This window comes from Pinus tabuliformis, chromosome J, assembly GCF_031772625.1.
Source record: "Pinus tabuliformis cultivar Carrire ecotype Pingquan chromosome J, CPIR1, whole genome shotgun sequence".
NCBI lineage: Eukaryota > Viridiplantae > Streptophyta > Pinopsida > Pinales > Pinaceae > Pinus > Pinus tabuliformis.
The window spans coordinates 94,352,357-94,376,358 of NC_142295.1; the positions used below are offsets into that span (position 1 = coordinate 94,352,357).

The 24,002-nt window shown below is 41.6% G+C and overlaps 1 protein-coding gene across 3 annotated transcripts in view; it reads left to right on the plus strand.

The window, feature by feature from the left end:
* Nucleotides 1–22,844, plus strand: part of LOC149225679 (uncharacterized) — an 86,540-nt gene extending 63,696 nt beyond the window's left edge. For all 3 annotated transcript variants that reach the window (XR_016247690.1, XR_016247689.1, XM_089377267.1), the window contains one exon: nt 22,275–22,844. Coding sequence is in view for 1 of the 3 variants with exons in the window: in XM_089377267.1 (XP_089233393.1) it covers nt 22,275–22,344 (70 nt within the window). In the remaining 2 variants the exon portion in view is untranslated. The remainder of the gene's footprint in view (nt 1–22,274) is intronic.
* The last annotated feature ends 1,158 nt before the right edge of the window (nt 22,845–24,002 follow it).

Sequence of the window (24,002 nt, forward strand, 5' to 3'; positions counted from 1 at the left end):
TGGACTGCATCGTTGAATTCGTGGCACGAAATCGTTCCAAACGACTATAAACTTGGCCCCTTTCTGACATCGTCAAATTCTGGACCCTCGGGAATCTCGAAGATTCCCCCAAAGATTCATTCCTGGAGATGGGTGAAAAATATGCTGCTCGGATGAAAATTTTGAGCACACCACTACACTCCCTGTGAAATTCTGAGAAAAATGACTATAAAGTTGGCATCATTCTACCTCTATAAAAAATCAGCGTCCAAGGGAATCTATAGATTCCTCAAGATTCTGCAAAAAGAATATTCTCAAAATATTTTGTGTAAGAATATTCCATGGAATATTTTTTTAGAATATTCTTGGAATCCACCTCGATCTTCATGCCCAGGGCAGACTCCCTCTGGTCTGCCACATGTTCGATCGACCACTGTTCGTCCTCTCCACTGATCCACCTCCCCCGTCGAATGGTGAATTTGAGTTTAAATAAACAAACCTGGGCAAAGTTTTCAAAAAATGGTTGCTTGGCATCGTCGCTTGTGGGCAGTTGTCAAAACGCTGGCAAACAGGTGATCGCAGTTTCAAACCTCCGGACGCATTATAATTTTGGGTTGGTGGTTATTAAAGTTTAACCGTTGGCACATTAAATATATGGGGCATTGATTTTTTTTTTTATGGTGGCGGTTTGTTGGTATAATTGTTATGGTTGGAGTGTTGGTTATGGCATTGGCGGTAGTGTGTTGTTGGAATTTGTTATGTGGCCGCCGCGTGGGGCACAGGCCAGTCACTGGCTAGTGCGGGTTCAAGCCCTGCCAGCCCCGCATATTATGCGGTCACGCCATTTAAGTGTTGGGCCATATGTATTGTATGAAGTGGTTGTGGGTTGGCGGGGTTTGACCACCCGCCAACCACATTATATTCTATGCATATATGCCGTTGTTGTTTGGTGGGCGGGTCTCTCTGTGGGTGGCTTGCCCGCCACGTATTTTTTTTAACATTTGTTTTATGTGGGTTTGGCGTTGGCATGGGTGGCGGCCCGCCAACCCAACATTATATTTTCATTTTTTTTATTTTTTATAAACCACACAGTTAAAAACCGTTCACTAGATTTTAAGGGTTACTAGACAAATTAAGTAGGCAACAAATTTTCCCTTTCTGACCATCGATTCCGTGCATCGGCCCTTTGCCAAATTGTTGCCTTGTTAGCCACTGCCACTTGGCCTAGTTTGACCAAAACTTTGACCGCAAATATCTTGAGAAAACGAACTCGGATTTGAGTGCCATTTGCGCCGTTTGGGTGAAATATGAGAACTTTGATTTTTGAGCTTTTCCATAGCCAATGTTGAATTGTGAGCGTTTCTGGAGCTACTTGGATCATTCCTCCCCACTAAGGAGCTTTTTGTCCTCCAAAAGCATGAACATAATCTGCGACTGCTGTGTTACATTGTTTGCACCATAAGTGCCCTGACAGGCTACTCTTTCTTCTCCTTCACCCTTGTTCTTCGGAGCCATAAGTGATGAGCCGACTCCTGCATCCTCTGCAAACCTGTAGTACATCTTTACAAATTACATGCTCAATTACATGACCAACCATGACCCAAGCATCCCCATACTTTCTAAGAGTTTATAAGACATACTCTTTGGTCAAGTTTACATCAGAATAGAAACCAATACCCCAGCTATCAATAAAAGGCCAAAACATCATCGTTGCTTTAATAAGTGATGGAAAACACATCATCACTTTTACAATTATATCGCAACACATGATTTACAAAATGCGGCCATGACAAGCTACCATATCTAGTAAAACCATCTCTTACTCAACAAAGTGAACCACCAGGAATGTGGCGGATTCGCTTGTTGAACAACTTTTCCAATTGGTTCCTGCACGGGCGCTTTGTCCTTGAGACGCTGCTCTAGATGGAGCCTCCTACATGTGGCTCTTTGATGGCCACCTCTGTTGTAATGATTGCAAAAAGTCTTCTTCCTCCATACCTTCTTAACCTTCTTCCTTCCCTGATGTGGAGAAGGTCTTTCATGTCTCGTCCTCTTTTTTGCTGCCATTCTCTTCCAACACTCGACAACCACATGGTTATGTAAGCCACAAATGCCACATAGTTTTCTATGGCATGATTTCTGTTCATTATTAAAATGCTTGTAATCAAAATGAACTTTAGAGTACTGAGACTGTTTATACCTCTCTTGGCTGTCTTTGGTGCATCCCTGGCGATGAGAGCCTGCCTTAGCTCTTCCTTTGCAATGTGCACTATCATGGGGGGATTGTGATGTGTTCCAATCATCCACTTTCTCTAATGGCTTTGACAATGTCTTGGGAGCTTCTTCTGCCTTTGAGCACTCTCCTTCATTGTATCCTAAATCTGCAAATCAAGGTCTTTGTACAACCTCCAATCGCTGAGTCATTCCTTTGCCATTAACACCAAGTCCTCCTCCTTTATACACCATCTTGGTAAGGCATCTCATGCCCGTTCCTGAAATGGGTACCTCAAGGATTCCAACAGAAATAGCGTCATGTGAGAATGAAACTGAAGAACGATCAACACTGTTTACCTCAACTGTCGATTTTGAAGCAGGTGATGATGGCTTCGCTAAGCCCTCGTTGCGCTTCAATTTTTCGAAGGCCTCTTCCGTGGCTCGTAACTGAAGTTGCAGTCTCTGCTTTTCCTCTTTTTCTTCTCGTAGAAGTGTACTCAATTCAACATTCTCTGCTTGAAGGCTTTGATTGATCTCTTCATCCGAATGATGAGAAGACGATGAAGAAGATGAATGTTCACTCGAGGTGGTAGATGGAGCATCATCCTTTGCTCTTTCTTTCTCTCATTCCTCTCTTGCCATCTTCTCTTCATAATCTGCATACATTTTGTCTGCCATGTGTGCCATCCTGAGGAGGTCCTTGTAGAGATCTTTGTTGTTCTCCATTTTCCTTTTTGTTGCATGTTCAATCTCTGGTATTCATACTCGCAATTCGCATTAGCAAGAAGATCGCTCTGATACCAAACTTGATCCGGATCTCTTCAACCACCAAAATTAACCAAGATCTTTTACTTCTGTGATGTTAGCATAATTGCATATGAAAAAGTATAAAACAACCACATATGCATACTTGAAAGAAGAGGAAACATAACAACAACCATCAAATCACAGGACACAAACACATCGATAACGGAGTTCACCTAGTGTGGGTTACGTCTCCGGGCCCGTTGTCAAGAGTGGGGAGGCCGCTTCATTAAATGTTGTAAGATGATGACGAGTACATGGTACATCCTTTGTCATTACAAGGATAAATTCCCTCAACCAGAGTGGCATGTCTCTCTACGAAATGTTCTCCTATAGAAACTTTCACTTATATGGGCCCTCCTTTAGCATGACAAGATAATAAATTCTCATAGGATGTGGCATACAAGCACCCTTTCAACATAATAGTAACAAGGATCTCAACAACAAAATATCATCTCAGCAAATTAGAAGAAAGACATGACATCACTGCATAATAAACCTCCACTTTCGGGGATGGCCTGAAAATGCGAAGCTCTGCTAACGAAATGGACTGCACCGTCGAATTCGTGGCACAAAATCCTTTAAAACGACTATAAACTTGGCCCCTTTCTGACACCGTCAAATTCTGGACCCTTGGGAATCTTGAAGATTCCCCCAAAGATTCCTTCCTGGAGATGGGCGAAAAATATGCTGCTATGATGAAAATTCTGAGCACACCATTGCGCTCCTTGCGAAATTTTGAGAAAAATGATAATAAAGTTGGCATCATTCTGCCTCTGTCAAAAATCAACCTCCAAGGGAATCTAAAGATTCCTCAAGATTTTGCAAAAATAATATTCTCAAAAGATTTTGTGTAAGAATATTCTAGGGAATATTTTTTAGAATATTTGTGGAATCCACCTCGATCTTTGTGCCCAAGGCGGACCCCCTTCGGTCTGCCACACGTCTGACCAACCTCTGTTCCTCTTCTCCACCGATCCACCTCCCCCGTCGAATGGTGAATTTGAGTTTAAATAAAGAAACCTGGGCAGAGTTTTCAAAAAGTGGTTGCTTGGCACCGTTGCTTGCAGGCAAGCAGTGGTCAAAACGCTGGTAAACGAGTGTGCAGTTTCAAACCTCCAAATGCATTACAATTTTGGGTTGGCAGTTATTAAAGTTTAATCGTTGGCACGTTAAATATATGGGGCATTGAATTTTGTTTATGGTGGCGGTTTGTTGGTATAACTGTTATGGTTGGAGTGTTGGTTATGGCGTTGGCGGTAGTGTGTTGTTGGCATTTGTTATGGGGTCGCTGCGTGGGGTGGGCCAACCACTCGTTGGTGCGGATTCAAGCCTTGCCAACCCTGCATATTATGCAGTCACGCCATTAAGTGTTGGCCCATATATATTGTATGAAGTCGCTGTGGGTTGGCGGGGTTTGACCACCTGCCAACCACATTATACTATATTCATATATGTCGTTGTTGTTTAGTGGGGCGAGTTTGTCGGCGGGTGGCTCACGACCACGTATTTTTTTTAACGTTTGTTTTATGTTGGTTGGGGGTTGGCGGGGGTGGCAGCCCACCAAACCAACATTATATTTTTATTTTTTTATTTTTTATAAACAACACGGTTAAAAATCGTTCATTGGATTTTAAGGGTTACTGGGAAAATTAAGTAGGCAACAAATTTTCCCTTTCTGACTGCCAGATTCTGTGCGCCGACCCTTTGCCAAATTGTTGCCTTGTTAGTGACTACCACTTGGCCTAGTTTGACCAAAACTTTGACCACGAATATCTTGGGCAAACGAATTCGGACTTGAATGCTGTTTGCGCCGTTAGAATCAGGACGACGAGCACTACAATCTAGTCCTGGTTTGGGTGAAATCCGAATAATTTGATTTTTGAGCTTTTCCATAGCCACTGTTGAATTCTGAGCGTGTCTGGAGCCACCTGGATCATTCCTCCCCACTAAGGAGATTTTGGTCCTCCAAAAGCATGAACATAATCTGCAACTGTTGTGTTACATTGTTTGCACCACAAGTATCCTGACAGGCCACACTTCCTTCTCCTTCACCCTTGTTCTTCGGAGCCATAAGTGATAAGCCGACACCTGCATCCTCTGCAAACCTGCATCTTTGTAAATTACATGCTCAATAACATGACCAACCATGACCCAGGCATCGCCATACTTGCCAGGAGTTTATAATACACACTCTTTGGTCAAGTTTACATCATAATAGAAACCAAAACCGCAACTATCAATAAAAAGCCAAAACATCATCGTTGCTTTAATAAGTGATGGAAAACACATCATCACATTTAGAATTATATTGCAACACATGATTTACAAAATGTGGCCATAACAAGCTACCATGTATAGTAAAACCATCTCTTACTCAACAAAGTGAACCACTAGGAATGTGGTGGATTCGCTTGTTGAACAACTTTTCCAACTGGTTCCTGCACGGGTGCTTTGTCCTTGAGATGTTGCTCTGGATGGAGCCTCCAACATGTGGCTCTTTGATGTCCACCTCTGTTGTAATGATTGCAAAAAGTCTTCTTCCTCCAGACATTCTTAACCCTCTTCCTTCCCTGATGTGGAGAAGGTCTTTCACGTCTTGTCCTCTTTTTTGTTGCCATTCTCTTCGAGCACTCAGAAACCACATGGTTATGTAAGCCACAAAAGCCACATAGTTTTCTATGACATGATTTCTATTCATCATTAACATGCTTGTAATCAAAATGAACTTTAGAGTACTGAGACTGTTTATACTTCTCTTGGCTGTCTTTGGTGTATCCCTAGCGATTAGAGCTTGCCTTAGCTCTTCCTCTACAATGTGCACTGTCATGGGGGGATTGTGATGCGTTCTAATCATCCTCTTTCTCTAATGGCTTCGACAATGTCTTGGGAGCTTCTTTTGCCTTTGAACACTCTCCTTCAGTGTATTCCAAATCTGCAAATCGAGGTCTTTGTACAACCTCCAATGGCTGAGTCATTCCTTGGCCATTAACACCAAGTCCTCGTCCTTTATACCCGATCTTGGTAAGACGTCTCATGCCAGTTCCTGAAATGGGTACCTCAAGGATTCCAACAGAGATAGCGTCATGTGAGAATGAAACTAAAGAACGATCAACATTGTTTACCTCAACTGTCGATTCTGAAGCAGGTGGTGATGGCTTCGCTAAGCCCTCATTGCGCTTCAATTTTTCCAAGGCCTCTTCCTTGGCTCGTAATTGAAGTTGCATTCTCAGCTTCTCCTCTTTTTCTTCTCGTAAAATTCTCCTCAATTCAACATTTTTTGCTTGAAGGCTCTGATTGATCTCCTCATCCGAATGATGAGAAGACGATGAAGAAGATGAATGTTCACTCGAGGGGGTAGATGGAGCATCATCCTTTGCTCTTTCTTTCTCTCATTCCTCTCTTGCCAGCTTCTCCTCATCATCTGCATACATTTTGTCTGCCATGTGTGCCATCCCAAGGAGGTCCTTGTAGAGATCTTTGTTGTTCTCCATTTTCCTTTTTGTTGCACGTTCAATCTCTGGTATTCATACTCGCAATTCACATTAGCAAGAGGACCGCTTTGATACCAAACTTGATCCGGATCTTTTCAACCACCAAAATTAACCAAGATCTTTTACTTTTGTGATGTCAACATAATTGCATATGAAAAAGTGTATAAAACAACCACATGTGCATACTTGAAAGAAGAGGAAACATGACAACAACCATCAAATCACAGGACACAAACACATTGATAATGGAGTTCACCTAGTGTGGGTTACGTCTCTGAGCCCAGTGTCAAGAGTGGGGAGGCCGCTTCATTAAACGCTGCAAGATGATGATGAGTACATGGTACATTCTTTGTCATTACTAGGATAAATTCCCTCAACTAGAGTGGCATGTCTCTCTACGAGACGTTCTCCTATAGAAACCACACTCATATGGGCCCTCCTTCAGCATGATAAGATAATAAATTCTCATAGGACGTGGCATACAAGTATCGTTCCAACATAATAGTAACAAGAATCTCAACAACAAAACATCATCTCAGCAAATCAGAGGAAAGACATGGCATCACTGCATAATAAACCTCCACTTTCGGGGATGGCCTGAAAATGCGAAGCTCTGCTAACGAAATGGATTGCACCGTTGAATTCGTGGCGCAAAATTGTTTCAAACGACTATAAACTTGGCCCCTTTCTGATACCGTCAAATTCTGGACCCTCGAGAATCTCGAAGCTTCCCCCAAAGATTCCTCCCTGGAGATGGGCGAAAAATATGGTGCTCGGATGAAAATCCTGAGCACACCGCTGCGCTCCTTGCGAAATTCTGAGAAAAATGACGATAAAGTTGGCATCATTCTGCCTCTGTGAAAAATCAGCGTCCAAAGGAATCTAAAGATTCCTCAAGATTTTGCAAAAATAATATTTTGAAAAGATTGTGTAAGAATATTCCATGGAATATTTTTTTAGAATATTTGTGGAATCCACCTTGATCTTCGTGCCCAGGGTGGACCCCCTCCGGTCTGCCACACGTCTGACTAGCCTCCGTTCGTCCTCTTTGCGGATCCATTTCCCCCGTCAAATGGTGAATTTGAGTTTAAATAAACAAACCTGGGCAGAGTTTTCAAATAGTGGTTGCTTGGCACTGTGGCTAGCAGGTAGTTGTCAAAACGTTGGTAAACGAGTGGTCGCAATTTTAAACCTTCGAACACATTACAATTTTGGGTTGGCGGTTATTAAAGTTTAATCGTTAACGCACTAAATATATGGCGCATTGATTTTGTTTAGGGTGGGCGTTTGTTGGTATAACCGTTATAGTTGGAGTGTTGGTTATGGTGTTGGCGGTAGTGTGTTGTTGGTATTTGTTCTGGGGCCGCCGCGTGGGGAGGGCTGGCCACCAACTGACGCAGGTTCAAGCCCCGTCGGCCCTGCATATTATGTGGTCACACCATTTAAGTGTTGGCCCATATGTATTGTATGAAGTGGCTATGTGTACTCGCCCACCACATTATATTATATTCATATATGTCATTGTTGTTTGGTGGGGCAAGCTCGCCACTTACTTTTTTTAACGTTTGTTTTATGTGGGTCGGAGGTTGGTGGGGGTGGCAACCCATCAACCCAACATTATATATATATATATATATATTTTTTTGTCATTGTTGTTTGGTGGGGCAAGCCCGCCACTTACTTTTTTTAACGTTTGTTTTATGTGGGTCGGAGGTTGGTGGGGGTGGCAACCCACCAACCCAACATTATTTTTATTTTTTTCGATTTTTTATAAATCATACGGTTAAAAACGTTCACCAAATTTCAAGGGTTATTGGATAAATTAAGTAGGTAACAAATTTGCCCTTTTTGACCATAGGATTCCATGCGCCGACCCTTTCCCAAATTGTTGCCTTGTTATTGACTGCCACTTGGCGTAGTTTGACCAAAACTTTGACCGCGAATATCTTGAGTATATGAACTCGGATTTGAGTGAAATTCGCGCCGTTGGAATCAAGACGACGAGCACTACAATTTGTTCCTGGTTTGGGTGAAATATGAGAACTTTGATTTTTGAGATTTTCCATAGCCACTGTTGAATTCTGAGCGTGTCTAGAGCCATCTGGATCAATTACCTATGATATCTTCATCCTATGCGGGACCTGAGGCTTCTTCTTCTTCTTCCTCCTTTGCCTCTATTTCTACTTTTGCTATGATTCTAGAAATAGGTCACTAAATGGATATTTTCATTCTTTTGCCTTTACTATTGCTATTATGCAACTTCCTTTATTAGATTTCAAGGTTCTATCTTTTAGGAGTTTCTTGTTGTTAAGACACATACATGGAAAACACAAAGTGTAAATGATAAACATGAGTGTGTCTCTATTATTGACAATGATATACATTTATAGTACATTCATATGACCTTTGGTTTTGTATTCCAAGGTCTCTTGGACTTCCTTAGACTATTAAGCTTTCACACCAACCCTTAAAGGATTAGGTGTCCAACATTCCCCCCCTTAATTTGAAGGGTTATGTATGGGTCCAACAAGAGGGCTGTAATACAAAATGTGCAAAAATGCATGGCAGCACTAGGCTGAATGTGCTCTCTGAAATGTTGGTATAAGGGAGGTGGTTTAAGGATGACCACCAACACTAGAACGCTTAGTGTAGTTCCCAGAACTCTTCCAAGTTTGGCATGAAGCTCAAGTCTTCTGCTAGAGGAAGTGTTCCTGATGTTTTGAACATGGAAACCTTCAACCAATAAAGGGAGGTCTCACCCCGCATAAAAGGGAGAACCTCAACCTGAAAAGGGAAGTCTCAACCTGTGATAGTTTAAGGATGACCAACAACTCTAGAATGCTTCATGCAATTCTTGGAACTCTTCCAAAACTGGCAAGACGCTGAAGTCTTCTGCTAGAGGAAGTGTCCCCAATTCTTTGAAGAGGTATCATCAGCTGAAGGCATACGCAGGGGCATATTTGTCTCTGGCTACAACTCTGAATCTGGTATGGCAGGTTGTGGCTCAAGCTCACTTGATGTGGCTTTGAAGCTTGTAGATAACCATCATTTCCCCCCCTGTCAGATACAAGGTGAGATGATGGAGAAAACTGAACTGCAAGACTGTTCAATACTCTAGAACAAGTTCGGACATATGATTGAAATATATTCTTCGCTGTTGATGCCCATTGCCAAGAAGCGATCCATCCAAGATGAATCTTTGTTCTTGTAGGAGATTTGTTTCTAAAGCATCTGTTTGAAGAATGTCTGGTTTTATGACAATGCTTACATGGATGAAGATCAAAACAATGATCTTTCATATGGCCAACTCGGTCACAGCGTTGGCATTTCACTATTTGTTGTTGCTGCTGTGGAAGAGGGGAAGAATCTCAAACAGTTGAAGGTGAATTGTCATGAAGAAATTCAACACTCTGAAACTAGATGGGCTTGAGTAATCTGGAGTATGAAAGGACACGTCCTTGTCATATCCAAGACCTGTTCTGTGCTTGTTATGGACAAGCTCTTCCCAAGGTGTGATGATGGGCTTGGGAAGTGCAAAATGAACTTCTACATCTGCATGTACAACTGCTACTTCATTGGGAAATGGATCTGAATCAACTGCAACATTATTAACTTGTTGTTGATGGGTTGCTGTCTTAATGTTCTGAACAAAAACAGTTTCAGAATGCTGTCTATTTTGATGTAGCTCTTCTTGCTGGAATTGAGATTCGAGCTGCAAAAAATCAATTTTCTCATGCACATTTTGTAGACAAATTTTAATATCAGAAAGTGTATCAGACCTAATTTTTACCTTTCCATCAACAGTGGAATGAATAAGGATATTTAACAACTCTAATGTATCATCAATTCTAGCCATTGTCTTAGCAAAGAATTGAAGGCTCAATAATCCTAGTGGAGACTGTAGCAAGGCTAGACAAACCCCAACTATTGAAGATTTCAAAAAATGAAGAATATTAGTTGTTCATCAAACCATCATTGAATATATAATGCAGGCATAAATGTCTCTTGAATCATTTAGTGATGCCACCCATAGAATTTCGTTCTTTAGTCCTATGCATGAAATAGTTTGGATATCTTGAGCAGTGCGAGATTCATTGCTTTAGTTGATAACTTCAGTTTATTGCATGGAGCAGAAATTACAATGAAGAAATACAACAGAGCTTCTTGTGTAGGAAATCCGACTGCGCTTTGTTTCTTCCCATGAAGTAATTCACATCCCCTCTCAAAAGCCTTTGACCAAGCCTTCTCAACAACTGTAGAGATTAAATTATATGTTTTGATTTGGGTCAACACAAAGTCGAATTTAGAAGAGTCGAGAGTAGCTTGACTTAGACTGAAACCCGAATGTACTGTTTGTTCGCTAGCAGAGTTTGTCATGGCTTCAAAAAATAATTAGACTGCAATTTGTAATCATCCAGACTTCAATGAGCTTTCATGAGACTTCTCAGCTGGCTTGAAGTGGCTTCCCTTTCTTGAGAAATCATTAATGCTTGTACTAAAAAGAATAGGTGTGTATTACTAACCAAAGCCTTCAAAAAGTTAGAGCATTGGTCATTCATCAAATTGCTTATTGAATCTTAATGCATGAACAATATTCTTTACAACTGTAGCCAAGCTTGCCTTGTGGATAACAGAAAATCTTATGGTCTGCAAGTTGCAACCATGCAGATCCAACTTCAAATTACTGGTGCCTAAAAAATGAACAACTTACATCCAAATGGGAAGCTAACTATTTCTATAATCGCTAACATGCTGTCACACGAGTTTTTATACAGAACTCAATCTTGCAAGCTTGTCTAAATTTAACATAGCTAGAGATTTGTATTTTTCCTTTTCGAAGAGCCCAGGACCCTGAGACAGTCGAACCAGAAAAACGGAGTGAAACCAGAAAAACAAAGTCAGGGAAAATCGATTTGCCAACAGAGTCAACAACGCAAATTCAAGGATGATGGTAGGCAGAGCGCTGCTGCCATTACTGATCAGAGGCAGAAGATAGAGCAGTACAAGCTTATACTCGCCTCCATTTTCTCCAGCAATAATGTTCAAAATGCGAAGGCTTTCATTGATCATATGGTGTCCGACGATGTGCCGCTGGTGGCTTCGAGGCAACTGCTGCAGATATTTGCGCAGGAGTTAGGGCAGTTAGAGCCTGAGGCTCACAAGGAGGTTGCCCACTATGCTTTGGCTCAAATTCAACCCAGGGTTGTTTCCTTCGAAGAACAGGTATCCATCATGCGGGAGAAGCTTGCTGAATTATTTGAGACTGAACAACAATGGTCAAAAGCAGCTCAAATGCTCAGTGGGATTGACTTAGATTCTGGCATAAGGATGCTTGACGATGCATACAAACTATCAAAGTGTGTCCAGATTGCTTGTTTATACTTGGAGGATGATGATGCTGTTAATGCAGAAACATTTATAAAAAAGGCTTCCTTTTTAGTGAGTAATAGGCATGACGAAGCATTAAATTTAGAATATAAGGTTTGAGATATCGCAAATTGAAAAGCACTAAATTTGTAGACAAGTGGATAGATGAGGATACTCGTATTATTCAATCACACAATAATACAACAGTGAATCGCCACAACAACCAGGGAGTAGGTGATATGAAAACAAAATCGCTGGATTTTCAACACATTTGATAAAACGTATTCAAAGGGGGTTGGTTCCACTTTTGAGAAGGATTTCTTCCCATGTTTCTCTGTAAATTACGCGGAATACAAAATTGATTGAACTTCTCTTACCATGATGTTGCAGTCCTATCACCATCACCTTTGCGGGACTCGATCCGCCGACTTCCTGCGCCTTCCTTCTGACTTCCGCGACTTCTCTTTGTATTCTCAGAGACTTCTAGCATTGTTTCAGTCGGAGGAAGGCTATACCATGTCAGAACCACAGTCTGCGTGAATGGCAGTGTAGGTGGTATCAGATATATGTATAGATTAACGCAGTGACTGTGCATAATTTTGAGGGAACCACAGTTCTGATATATGAATAGTATATGAATACGCAACATAGTGGTATAGGATGGTCAACGGTGATATATGAGGAGGCACCAAACACAACCAATAACGGTGTGGACAACTTTCACGCAGAGATTTGGGATGTAGATATTAGGTTCATCGCTCAGAGAGTGGAGTATGGGAGTAGCCACAGTTTAAGAAATAAAACGCACCGCAGTGTGAGGGAGCGTTCAATGTGACACTGGAATGTGATAGTGTTATATGGAGGCAGCGTGGTATCACACAGTGCGGGATTCAATACAAGAGTTATAGGAGTACCAGAGAGAAACACTGAGCGACAGAGAATTCTACTGACCAAAATGACCAGACGTTTTGTATTCCTTGACCAATGCATGCCCAAGATACATTCAACCAACGTTCAAAAAGACTAGGGGACTAGGGTAATTTGTAGACTGTTAAATCTGCAAATTCACCAGAGAAATGCTCTATTCATCATAAAGAACCTCCTTTTTTATTTATTTTTTATTTTTGAATAGAAGGTAAATGGTCACAAAACAGTGCGCACAGAAATGACAGGTGCGTTTCTGCAAGATGATGTAATTGTGCAGGGAACGTTTCTTAGAGCTGCTACAGAACTGGGCAGAGATCGCAACTATAATTTATCTGACAACATATTCATGAAATGCAAGACTGACATGCATAGAGAGGTCACAAAATTAGTGGCTCATATTTGGGCAGGGCAGGAGTAAGCCTGCTCTGATACCATGTTAAGACACATACATGGCAAACACAAAGTGTAAATGATAAACATGAGTGTGTCTCTATTATTGACAATGATATACATTTATAGTACATTCACATGACCTTTGGTTTCGTATTCCAAGGTCTCTTGGACTTCCTTAGACTATTCAGCTTCCACACCAACCCTTAGAGGATTAGGTGTCCAACACTTGTGCACTTCAACTAGGTATCATTACTAATGTACTTTTGAGTTTTGTTGACCTAATTTTTTTGGTAATTTGTAATTGTGGACACTAGTAAAATTATCTTATTTTATCTGATTAGAAATCAATGAAATATTGTTACTTATTTGAATACCTTTTTGAGATGTCTTCTTCCATCTTGTAAGAATTGTAGGTGCATTCAAACTTGCATGTGTAGATGCTTGCAACCCTTTGTTCTTTACTTTTCTTGTTATTATCAGTGCTTGGTGTAGTGGTAGTGTCCATCTTGCTTATAAGGACATTACAAATAGTATCATAGTAGTCTTTTGGTATAATTGGGATGCAATTTTCAAGAGATATTTGGAAATTTTAAAGTCCATTTTTGAAATGGCCTTGAAAAATTATGTTGTTAAAAAAATCATTCAAATTGGAGGTTTGATGACAAAAATAGAAGTTTAAACCACAACTATTTTTGGTAGGTTTTTGTTGTAATTCCAATTAAAAATTTGGGTTTTGTGAAAGTTTTTTAGAAGAAATTTTCAAATTGAAGCCAATCCATTGCTATTGACATATAATTTTCACAACTATGAATTGATAATTTGACATACTTATGAAAAATATTTATACATGTTACAATCATTCAAAATGTTTTTTTTGATAGTTATTTTAAGAAGGGCATTAATGACCAAAGACGTAGTAGTAGAAGAAGTTCATTCAACAAGAGAGGAAGACAAGTGCCCAACTAAATATTGGTTGCCACAAAGAGGGATTTTATGAGACGAGTATTAGAAGTAGATGCATCTTCTACAAGTGTTGGTGGAGGAAGTTTCCTACTTTTCACCTTGGTTACCATACCAATGATTGTAGTTGTCATTAGTACCATGAGGAGGAACAACTAAAATATGAAGAAGAGGAAGAAGATGTAGTTGCAGAATTGGTAAATAGCTCTAAGAGGATGCAATCATTAAAATTGTCTAAGAACATGTAAACACTATGGGCAACTTGTGCAAGAGGAGCTTCCAATTGTAGAACTTGTCTCGTTGTGCTAGTTACAATAACTTATGTTTCAGTAGAAATGAACCACAATTATTAGCATAGTTTCAATGGCATAAACATGCTTTGGCATCCCATTGGGAACTGAGCAATTATCACTAGCATCAATCACTACCAAGGCTTTGAGGTCAAAGACCTTGAGAAGGGAGGGAACGTAGTATAACCATATCAGTGGAATGTAGTAGACTTTATCCTACATGTGTGGCTATAAGAGAATGATTTTAGGTTCCAAGATCAATTTCACCTAGCTCTTATGCTTTGAGCTCAAAGCATTTAAGGGAAGGGATGTCATGTTCTGTCCTTAACACAACCATTGACTAGACTTATGAATGTGTTGCATGTATTTATTGTGAAAATTCCTTGAACTGCAACAATTGGATATTATTCTCATAACTTTAACAATTTATTTGTCTTCTGTTAAATTATTAACGACAAATAGCGAACAATTCACATTGCAATTCTTCACCAATAAAAATAGGTTGCGGAAATAAAAATGCGGAATTGATAAATAGATGCACACACAATAAATTTAACACCGTTATTTTTGGACAATTGTCCTTGGTAAAACCCCGAAGGGAAAACCGATGCAACAGATGAGGGTTTCTTTTATTATGAAACAATTTGAGAATTATTACAACTGGTTGCCTAACTGGCAAACATCCGACAATATACTGGCAAAATACACTGGAGACATCCTTGTATCCTCTGCAACTAATCTGGCCTCGCTCTGGGCAACTCGCACCCCTATCTGGAATTCGCACTTCCTCCAGAAATGCGCACTGCTGCTCAAAATAATTTCACATAGCCTTGGAACTACTTCCAATTGGGACATCTAGCCTCCCTCTGCCTCTGGAATGAGTTCGCTCTGCCTTCCGAACATTGATTGGACCTCCTACAACTGAAACGACTTGCTTTCAACAACTTTCACTAGGGTTTCTCACTATTTTCATTGAACAAATCAGCCTCCTCTTCTCCTGCCTCTTGGACACTAGAAAACTAAGGAGAATCTCCTCTGGACCTCTGCTCCCAAATCTCTGTTGGTCCCTCTCTCTAATGCTCTTCCCTAGCTCGAATTGCGCCCTCACTGAATACTGCTAACTGGGGAATTCAAACTGCCTTTCTCTCTTGATGTGTAAACTGTCTTCTCCAAGCCCCTTCGACTCACTCTTATAATCTCTCGCTGGAGCATCAACAACCAAGATCTAATCATGATCGATGGCTCAGATCATCTTAGACTCTGTCAAGTCACTTTTCCGGAAGTATCTATAGCAAAATTGATTTCCTCAATTAATACCCATTAATTAATCAATTTTCCTATGTTAGACTTTAGAACTTTTTAATTTTTTATCAATTAATTTAATTAAGGGGTTTTTAAGTGTTTTCTCTTGAAATTTTTTCTAGGTTTTGGAGTCCTTGTGTTCCTTAGCCTCTCTGACACCCTAGAGGCTACAACACTTGTATGATGCTACCATATCCATCAAAAACTAACACTCCCTCTTAGCAAGAAAGGTGTTCTCCACTCTCCATTCTATTCTTCTCTCCTTGATGAACAACCTATAGCTAGACAACTCATGCTGTTGATGTTTGACATCTGTAACACCTCCTTTCTTCACATCCTCAGGTTGATCTGACTTTCTGCCACTGGAAATAACTGTGAAGAAAATTACTCTGGTAAGACATTGTCCACCATGCCACTGCGCGTACTCTGATTCACTTGCTACCAATAGTAGTTGAATCAATCTTTGATCTCACACTGCTGATGCCCCTGCGCTGCTATTATCACTACACTGCCGTTACAACCATTGCAATGGTGAGACTCGATCTCCCTCTGAATAAGACTGGGAAATCTCCTCCAACAAATCAACTCAGCGTCTTCCCTGCTACTCACACTGCCCTAATTGGACTGTGCAATACTACTACTAGGAAACTTGTTCTATCTTCGAAACCTCCCGGCTACTGGCATTCCTGCCTGCAACATGCATTGGCCAACTGGACTGCATAGCACTGTGACATGCGAATTTGTTCTTGCCTCTTTGCTGGTAATCTTGGCCTCCCTTCTTGTCTAGAATGTTGGAAACCTGCTCTGGATGGAAACTCTCTCATGGAGGCTCTCTCTGGCTAGAATTGCGCCTGCTACTTGCAACTGGACAATCCACACATCCACCCCATTGTTGGCTTGATGGGGCCTGACTCAGGTTCAGAAGTGATTTAGCCAAACAAATCTCGAAACTACTGGCCCTTTCGGCAACAATCTGCGGTGCGCAGACTGAGGTCTCACCCGAGGTAGTATGGGAGGGTGATGGAACCAGGTTTCCGCACCATAGGGATGTCTTGATGAGGTCTTAGGAAGTTCTCGAGCCCAACCTGTGCGCTTGCGCTGCTCCGCGCAGCCGTCTAACCTTCGCGACTAGTGCGACTGGTTTCGCGCAGCGCTGTAAAGAGCGCGAAGATGTGCTATCTAGATCTTTGATCTTCACTATACTATTATTATAGATCTTGACTTATTTGTGTGTACCCAATATTCTTATTAACCTTTCAACATTCATACCAAGTGCGCGCAATCATAAAACCATAAAGCGATGAATAAACATAACAGAAACATGAACACACAGATCTATGAGCAAATGCACAATATTCCAGAATCAACTTATCTTTTATTAATCCTTTGTTCAGATACAATCCCAACTCCGCCTTGTGCACTCAGCTGCAGGGGTCTGCGCACACAGCTGCGGACTCTACCAGGCCTCTGCGCACACAGCTGCAGAGCCTCTTCCTACTACTACAACCCAAGACTCAGACTTATAGACTCAGAGCTTAATCCCTTAATCAAAACCCATATTACTTCTCAAAGCTAAAAACTGCCTTCTACACTTAGAGCCTCGCTCTATTTATACAATCCCATGGTCTGCGGACCATGGGTAGGCCGACACATTCTATATTAAATTACATTATTTTAGGGCAGACAACCCTAGACTCTCGCGCTCCGCGCCTGCATTTTGCGGGGTCTTTACATTACAATGACCAAAACTCAGGCTTTAAGCCCCAAAACTGGCTATGGGGGGATCCGCTGCCCAACAGGCCCCCAACACAATCATCGTGACTCATCCCGAGTCACTCGGCTGGTGCGGTGATCTTCGCGCGGAGTCCATCCAGCAACCTCTGCGCTTCGCTTACGTCTGCAGCACATTCTTCCGCTGTCCACTGTATTAGTTGTGTGCGATTCTCCGGTGAATCGTTGTCAAGTGCAATTCCTTGCCTGAGTACATACATGCCCTGCATCTGTGCCAGCTTTCCCTCGATCTTGGCAGTGACCATGAATGCTTCCTCGAGCCAAGGCTGGATGCGTGCTTTAAGCACTGTTTCTTTCTGACGCGTAGCGTCCACCTATTCCTTCAAAGCTTGGGCCTCCCTCATCTTGGCCAATCACTGAGTAAGGGCGACTGTCTGCGCGGTCCCCTGGACATTGTCATAAGCCTGCTGCAACTCCCGCGCTTCTGTCTCTACACGCTGTAGCATTGGGTCTTCCTACAGTGAAGTGAGGGTGAAGAGTGACTGATCTAACAAGCTCGTGCAATCTTGTATGGCTTGCTCTATTGCTTCCAACCCTGATTGAATGGCGCAGTGGCGCTGCTCTCTGACTTCCGGGGGTGTAGAGGGCTGTGCCTTCAGCCGCAGTTCCGTGATTTGCAGGTTGAGGTCCAGCTGGATCCTTGTTGCTTCCTCTTTGGCCTCGCAAAATCCACTGGCCAATTTGTGGATCCGCATACCTAGTGGTAAGTCTATCGCAATCTCTAGCCCGGGGACGCGGCGACATGCTTCCTCGATGATTTGCTCCAACTGCTGAGTCTGCGCTACCACTTCATCACGTTGGAGGCTTAGTTGCTCGATGTTGATTCGCTGTTCGCTGAGCATCTGTACTACGCATCCTTCTCTACCGCGGAGCTCTATCGTCGCTACATCCTGCAGTGGGTATAATATCTCTCGCGGAAGGGCAGCCAAGTTTAGGCCAAGTCCCTTGAGCCGGCCTATTGTGGTGCGGTCCTCCGTGTTGTCCACTGTCAGTGCTCCTTCCAGCAATGTGATGGTATTAGCCATTTTGGCCTGCAACAATTGCTTTGTCGTTGATGTACCCGTGGCTACCGTTCCTTGCTGTAGGGGCCACACTTGAAGTTCCTGGAGCAACACATTCTGCTGCTCCGTCATTGCTTCCTGGAGCGCCTCCCTGGTGACCTCGCAAACTGTGTCGCCGATGTCGTATAGGTCACCCTCGGTCAGTGTAATAGGTTCCCCATCTAGTTTGGAAGCCTTGGTCTTTTTCCGGGGCCCTGTCCGTTCCGTACTGTGCGGCCGCTTTAGCTGTGTTGATGATGTGTGTGGGTTTGCGCCTGCCGCCGTGTCATCTATCCCTTATCCTGTGGTCGGTTCCGGGCCTCTTCCTTCCTGCGTCGTGGTGGCCTCAGATGCTGGTGTTGCTGTTTCCTTTTCCCCGGCGGCCTTCATTGCCTCACGAGAAGCCCGTACTTCTGCAGCCAGCTGCTCATTCCGCTTCTGTTGTGCTAGCAGCTTGGCGGCATCCTTCTTTTTTTAATCGCCGTCTCATCACGCGCCATTCCTATGGCCATGAGTCAAGCACCGCGAAAACAACGTCATCAATTGCGATGAAGGGCAGTGCGGTCCATTTCTGTTCTGGATCCTTCTGCGCACTGATATAGACATTGTGTATATCTGCTTTAAAGTCTGCAAAGCTCCGCAGACTGTCGTATACCAGGGGGATAGGCGCGACCGCTTGTTGATCCCCAACCGTATGGTCGCCTCCATGAGTATCTAGAAGATCTTGATTTCGCGGATGCGTGTGGCATGCCTTGTCACCCAGAACGACGTGTATTTTGCTGCCTCTGGCAAATCCTGGTCAAGGGGAGGAAACTAACTATCCTCAGGCAATTCTCCTGCCACCTCTTCTCGAATATCCAGACACATTCTATACTAAATTACATTATTTTAGGGCGGACAACCCTAGACTCTCGTGCTCCGTGCCCGCATTTTGCGGGGTCTTTACATTACTGGTGGGCTCTAGTATTGCAGTAATAATGCTGCAACTCCTGGGACTCCCTTCTTTACTTTTATCAACCCGGTAGTTCGTAACAAACTTGGAAGTGACGGTGCTATATGCACAAGTACTAGCTCTTGCCGCAGGTTGTCACTTGATCAGCTGGCACAAGTCTGCTAGGAGCTTAAGCCAACTTCTATGAGCTCTTAGAAGAAGCTTTTAACTGTGATGGATGAAAACTAACTCAACCAGAGGCTAATCTACTTGCAGAAAGAAGTTGAAAGCTAGAAAGGAACGCAAACCCTAGCAAACCCTAGTTGTACCGACTAACCCTACTGGTGCAAGTAAAAGGATGAAAGCTACAGAAATGGATGCCATTGACTTCTAAAAAGGTAAAATGCATGTGACTAAGCTACTTCTGAAGAGAAATATGAAGAAAACATCTTTTTGCATTTTTGAGTAATTTGTCAGAATTATTTTGCATGTGCTTTAACTGTTGTTGACTGTGCAGAGGTTGATTGGCGAAAGGAAATGGAGTAGGTGCTTGCAGGAGGTTGGGAAGGTTAGAAGAGGGCCTAAGGGGTCCCTGGCACCCTTCCAGAGAGTTTCACAGTGCTTGGATCTCAAGAAACCGCTTTCGTGAGCTTCTACAGGAAGTCTGCAGGGGTTCTACAGGATGTTCTGTGGCTTCTACAGGATGTTTCTACAAGATGTTCCGAAAGGGAGTTTTGAAGGGTTGATAGTGGAAAAAAGATGAGGAAGTGGGTATGGAGGTGAGATAAGGGTGTGAGGAGGTCCAGGACTTGGCGAATGAAGCGGGTGAGTAAGGATGGCTAGATTTGTTCAAGGAGGGGTAGAGCAATGTTGCACAAAAATATGGAAATTAGGTCAAAGTGAGGGAACGTAGCAAATGCAAGACAAAAATCAGAGTTGGAGGACGGAGCAGGCGGTATTGATGGAGTAGGGGTAGGCAAAGAGGTATTACACGTGCTTTGCAAGTTATTTCCAAACTATTCAAACAAAGACTCGGAAAACCAAAGACCTAGCTACTTTAACCTACTCTGATTTGAATATCAGCAAAGAAAATGAACAGAAGTTTATTGCAACGAAATCATGTGAAATAGCTATGCAAACTAAGCAATCATGAACCTGAACATGTAACCACAACTGGTATCAACTTCTGCAAATGAGAATTTAACACTAACAATTGCATGATGAAGCAAAGACAATGTTTTTGGTGGCAGCAAGGACCAAGATGCTTCTTTCGTGGGAGGCTTTTCTGTTCCTTTTTCAATAAATTTGGAGGTGATCTTTCTTGCAATTCATGCACTGCACTAGAACTTGCCCCACATTCTCTCAGATGTGGAAAATGACAAACTTAGTTCTTATGCCACTATTATAGTTTGGTTCCCCACACCAGAAACATATGACGAAGGAGAAACTAACAATCATTTTGGTCGGTAGAAATGCATGCCTATTCAAGCAACTAAGGATGTGCTATTATCAAGCTATGCATTATTTGTGCATTCGACAAACACCTATCCCAAGCACAGGGAAAGTTACATGGGTAATTTCAATATAGTTACAAATCATCATTCCTAAGGGGCCAATTCTAATTTGTATCTATGAAACACCATTATTATGATAAATGCATATATCAAATCTCATTAAATACCATTAACTAACATCATACAATTCATCATAACTCATAAAATCGGATTGAAATTGAAATTTCCTCGATGAAAAAGGTAAAATTTTGAAACTGACTTGAAGTAGCTTGGTAAGAAATGAAATCAGCAATAGAAGAACTTTGTCTTCACAAAGAGATCAGTCGCTTTAATGACATCACTTTTACATGGTGGGAAGTAGAAAAGAAGTGCAAACTGCCTTAAAAAAGACCCTTTGAGTTGCTCCTATCTGTGAGGTTACGCAACATTGGTATTTTAGATAATAGAGACCCTTTGAGTTGCCATCATGAGACTATATGAGTCAGTTCTTGGTTGCCTTCACACTTCCCACAGCCTCTCGGACTTCATTAGGAGCATGAATCATACAAAATCATGCACTGATCAGTTCCTTCTATAAGGAATATCATTCAAGTACACCATCAGTTGGGATTTGGAAGTTCGTCATATGAAAGTGGCCTAGTTCATAAAAAGTTTGTTGATAATGCAAAGGAATTAGTGGGCATTGAAATAGGGAGGCTGGCTTTTGCAATCCCAACTTTTCATACTTTAATGTTTGATTATAAGCTAATCATAGAGGGCTTGAACAACTTCAGTTTTGTTCTTTGTTTGTTGTTTTCTATGGGTAGAAAAATATGAAAATAGCAAAGCTTTTTTCACGCCTTTTTTGGCAGAAAAGAGCACAATTTCAATTTCATTTTATCTCTGGTTATAAACAACTTCCTGTCCGACAAGTCTATTGTCATATTGTTCTGGCAAGAGTGAAATTCATTTAATATTCTGAATTTGGTAGATTTTTATCTCTTTGATCCAATTCCTCCTCTGTATGGAACTGGAAATCATTGGTGTACTTTTATCTCCTTGATCCATTTCCTCCTCCGAATGAAATCATTGGTGTATATGTTATCTCACCTCTTTTCTTCCACGGATCCATTTCATTACATTGTCATTGAATTTAGTTTAGGTAGCTATGTTTCTCCACTATTTGTTATTAATTTCTAATTATATGAAACATGCTTCGTAATGAAACTCTTATGTTTATATTCAGGAGTTCTGCCTGACACAATTCTAACAGTTTTCACTATTTACAGTGTTTCATGTGGCTCAGAAGATGATGATAATCAACATGCCAATCGTGCTTGTGCTTGTGTTATCCAATGATGTTGGCTCGGCTACTGTAAAATATTTCTTGAGGGAGTTCGGCATCTACTCCATTTTCTGCATGTCAATGAATCGTTGTGACAACTGCTGTTTGACTATATCTGTGGCTTTTGGTGATCATAAACCTGAAAGCTCCAAGCCTGGTTAATGTTAGGGAGTAGCTACTTTCGCAGCCCAACACAGATGGAGGCATAACGACGGATTAAAATTATTTGCTCATCTACTATCATGATGTTGTTGAGCAACATGGTTATGCGAGTTCTGGAGGGTTCCTCGTGATTCATTTTTCAATTGTGTGCTTGTAGCTGGCCTGATTTTTGTATTTTGTTAAAAGATAAAGAAAATGGGATTTTCCCCATTCGGTCATGCATTATGAATACTGGTCCGGGGCAACTCTAAAAGCGCAATGCCTTAATAGAACCACAATTGTAATTTAAGTTGGATATTAACCATGCTTGCATACTTGAATTGAAATTATTTCAGGGGGTTTTTGGTTTTAACTGAAACTGTTTCCTATATGTTGCATTCTCTCCATTGTGTTTTAAAGAGTACGTTTTGTCCATAGCAATATGTTATGTTGTTTTGCAACCTGGTGACAATATGATTTTATAGCCTCCTGAACCTTTTGTTCACATATAAGTGAACTGTTATTCAAGTTTTATGGATTGATGATTGGCTGTACTGAGATGCATGTGACAAGAAGGTGCATGAAAGTTTAGTTTGTAACAAAGAACTAGAGGCATTTGGTAGGAGTGTAAGTCTGGCAGACCCCTAACAGCACACCAGCAGGTAATCCATGGTGGTGTGATTTTCCCTTCTTGTAACATAACTGTCAATCAATGTTAGTGGATAACGTTCAGAAATGGCAGCTCCCCCTAATTGATCATTCTGTTATGTTGGGTTTTCTTACTTTGTCTATGTGTGTATTTCAAATTTAAATTGAACTCATATTGCAAGTTGCTCATACATTTAACGGAAAAAATAAATAAATAAGAATCTACCACATTGAATGAACATAAACATAAATCATACATAACAAGGATACACATAAACCATGCACACCATGATTTACCCTGAAAAATCCTAATTGGGAAAAACCAATCTACAATAGATTTATTATTTATGGCTCAAACGCAACCATGCCTTGACTTAAAAGCAATCAAGCTAGCCAACACCCTGGCCTCGCCAAGTGAGCACTCTGCTCAATTTAGACACATTACAATGGATAATCCCCAAGCCTTTTGAAGGCTTCATCACATGTAATCCATGGGCTCTAATACCAAGGGTCATTAAAACCATGTGCTTGAAGCCATCATTGTGGATCTAACAACTTTGACTCTTTCACCGAGTCAAGTTTACCCTAACATTCCCCCCTTTAAACTTGACTGAGGAAATTCACGTGATTTCCTCCCCTATCACCTAAGTCTATTCCAAGACTTTATCGGCAGAGGTACGCATGCGTAACCAGGTTTTGTAGCCATAGGCACATATACATGTAATTTACAATTTTCATCTCCAAAACAATTTTCTTTTGCCATTCTCTCACATCTGCTCACCTCCTCACATTAGATGTTGTCGTCACTAGATCTTGCTTCTGTGATTGCATCTCACCTTGTTGGACCTTTATTTCCTCTCTAGCAATCTTCACATATGTAAGT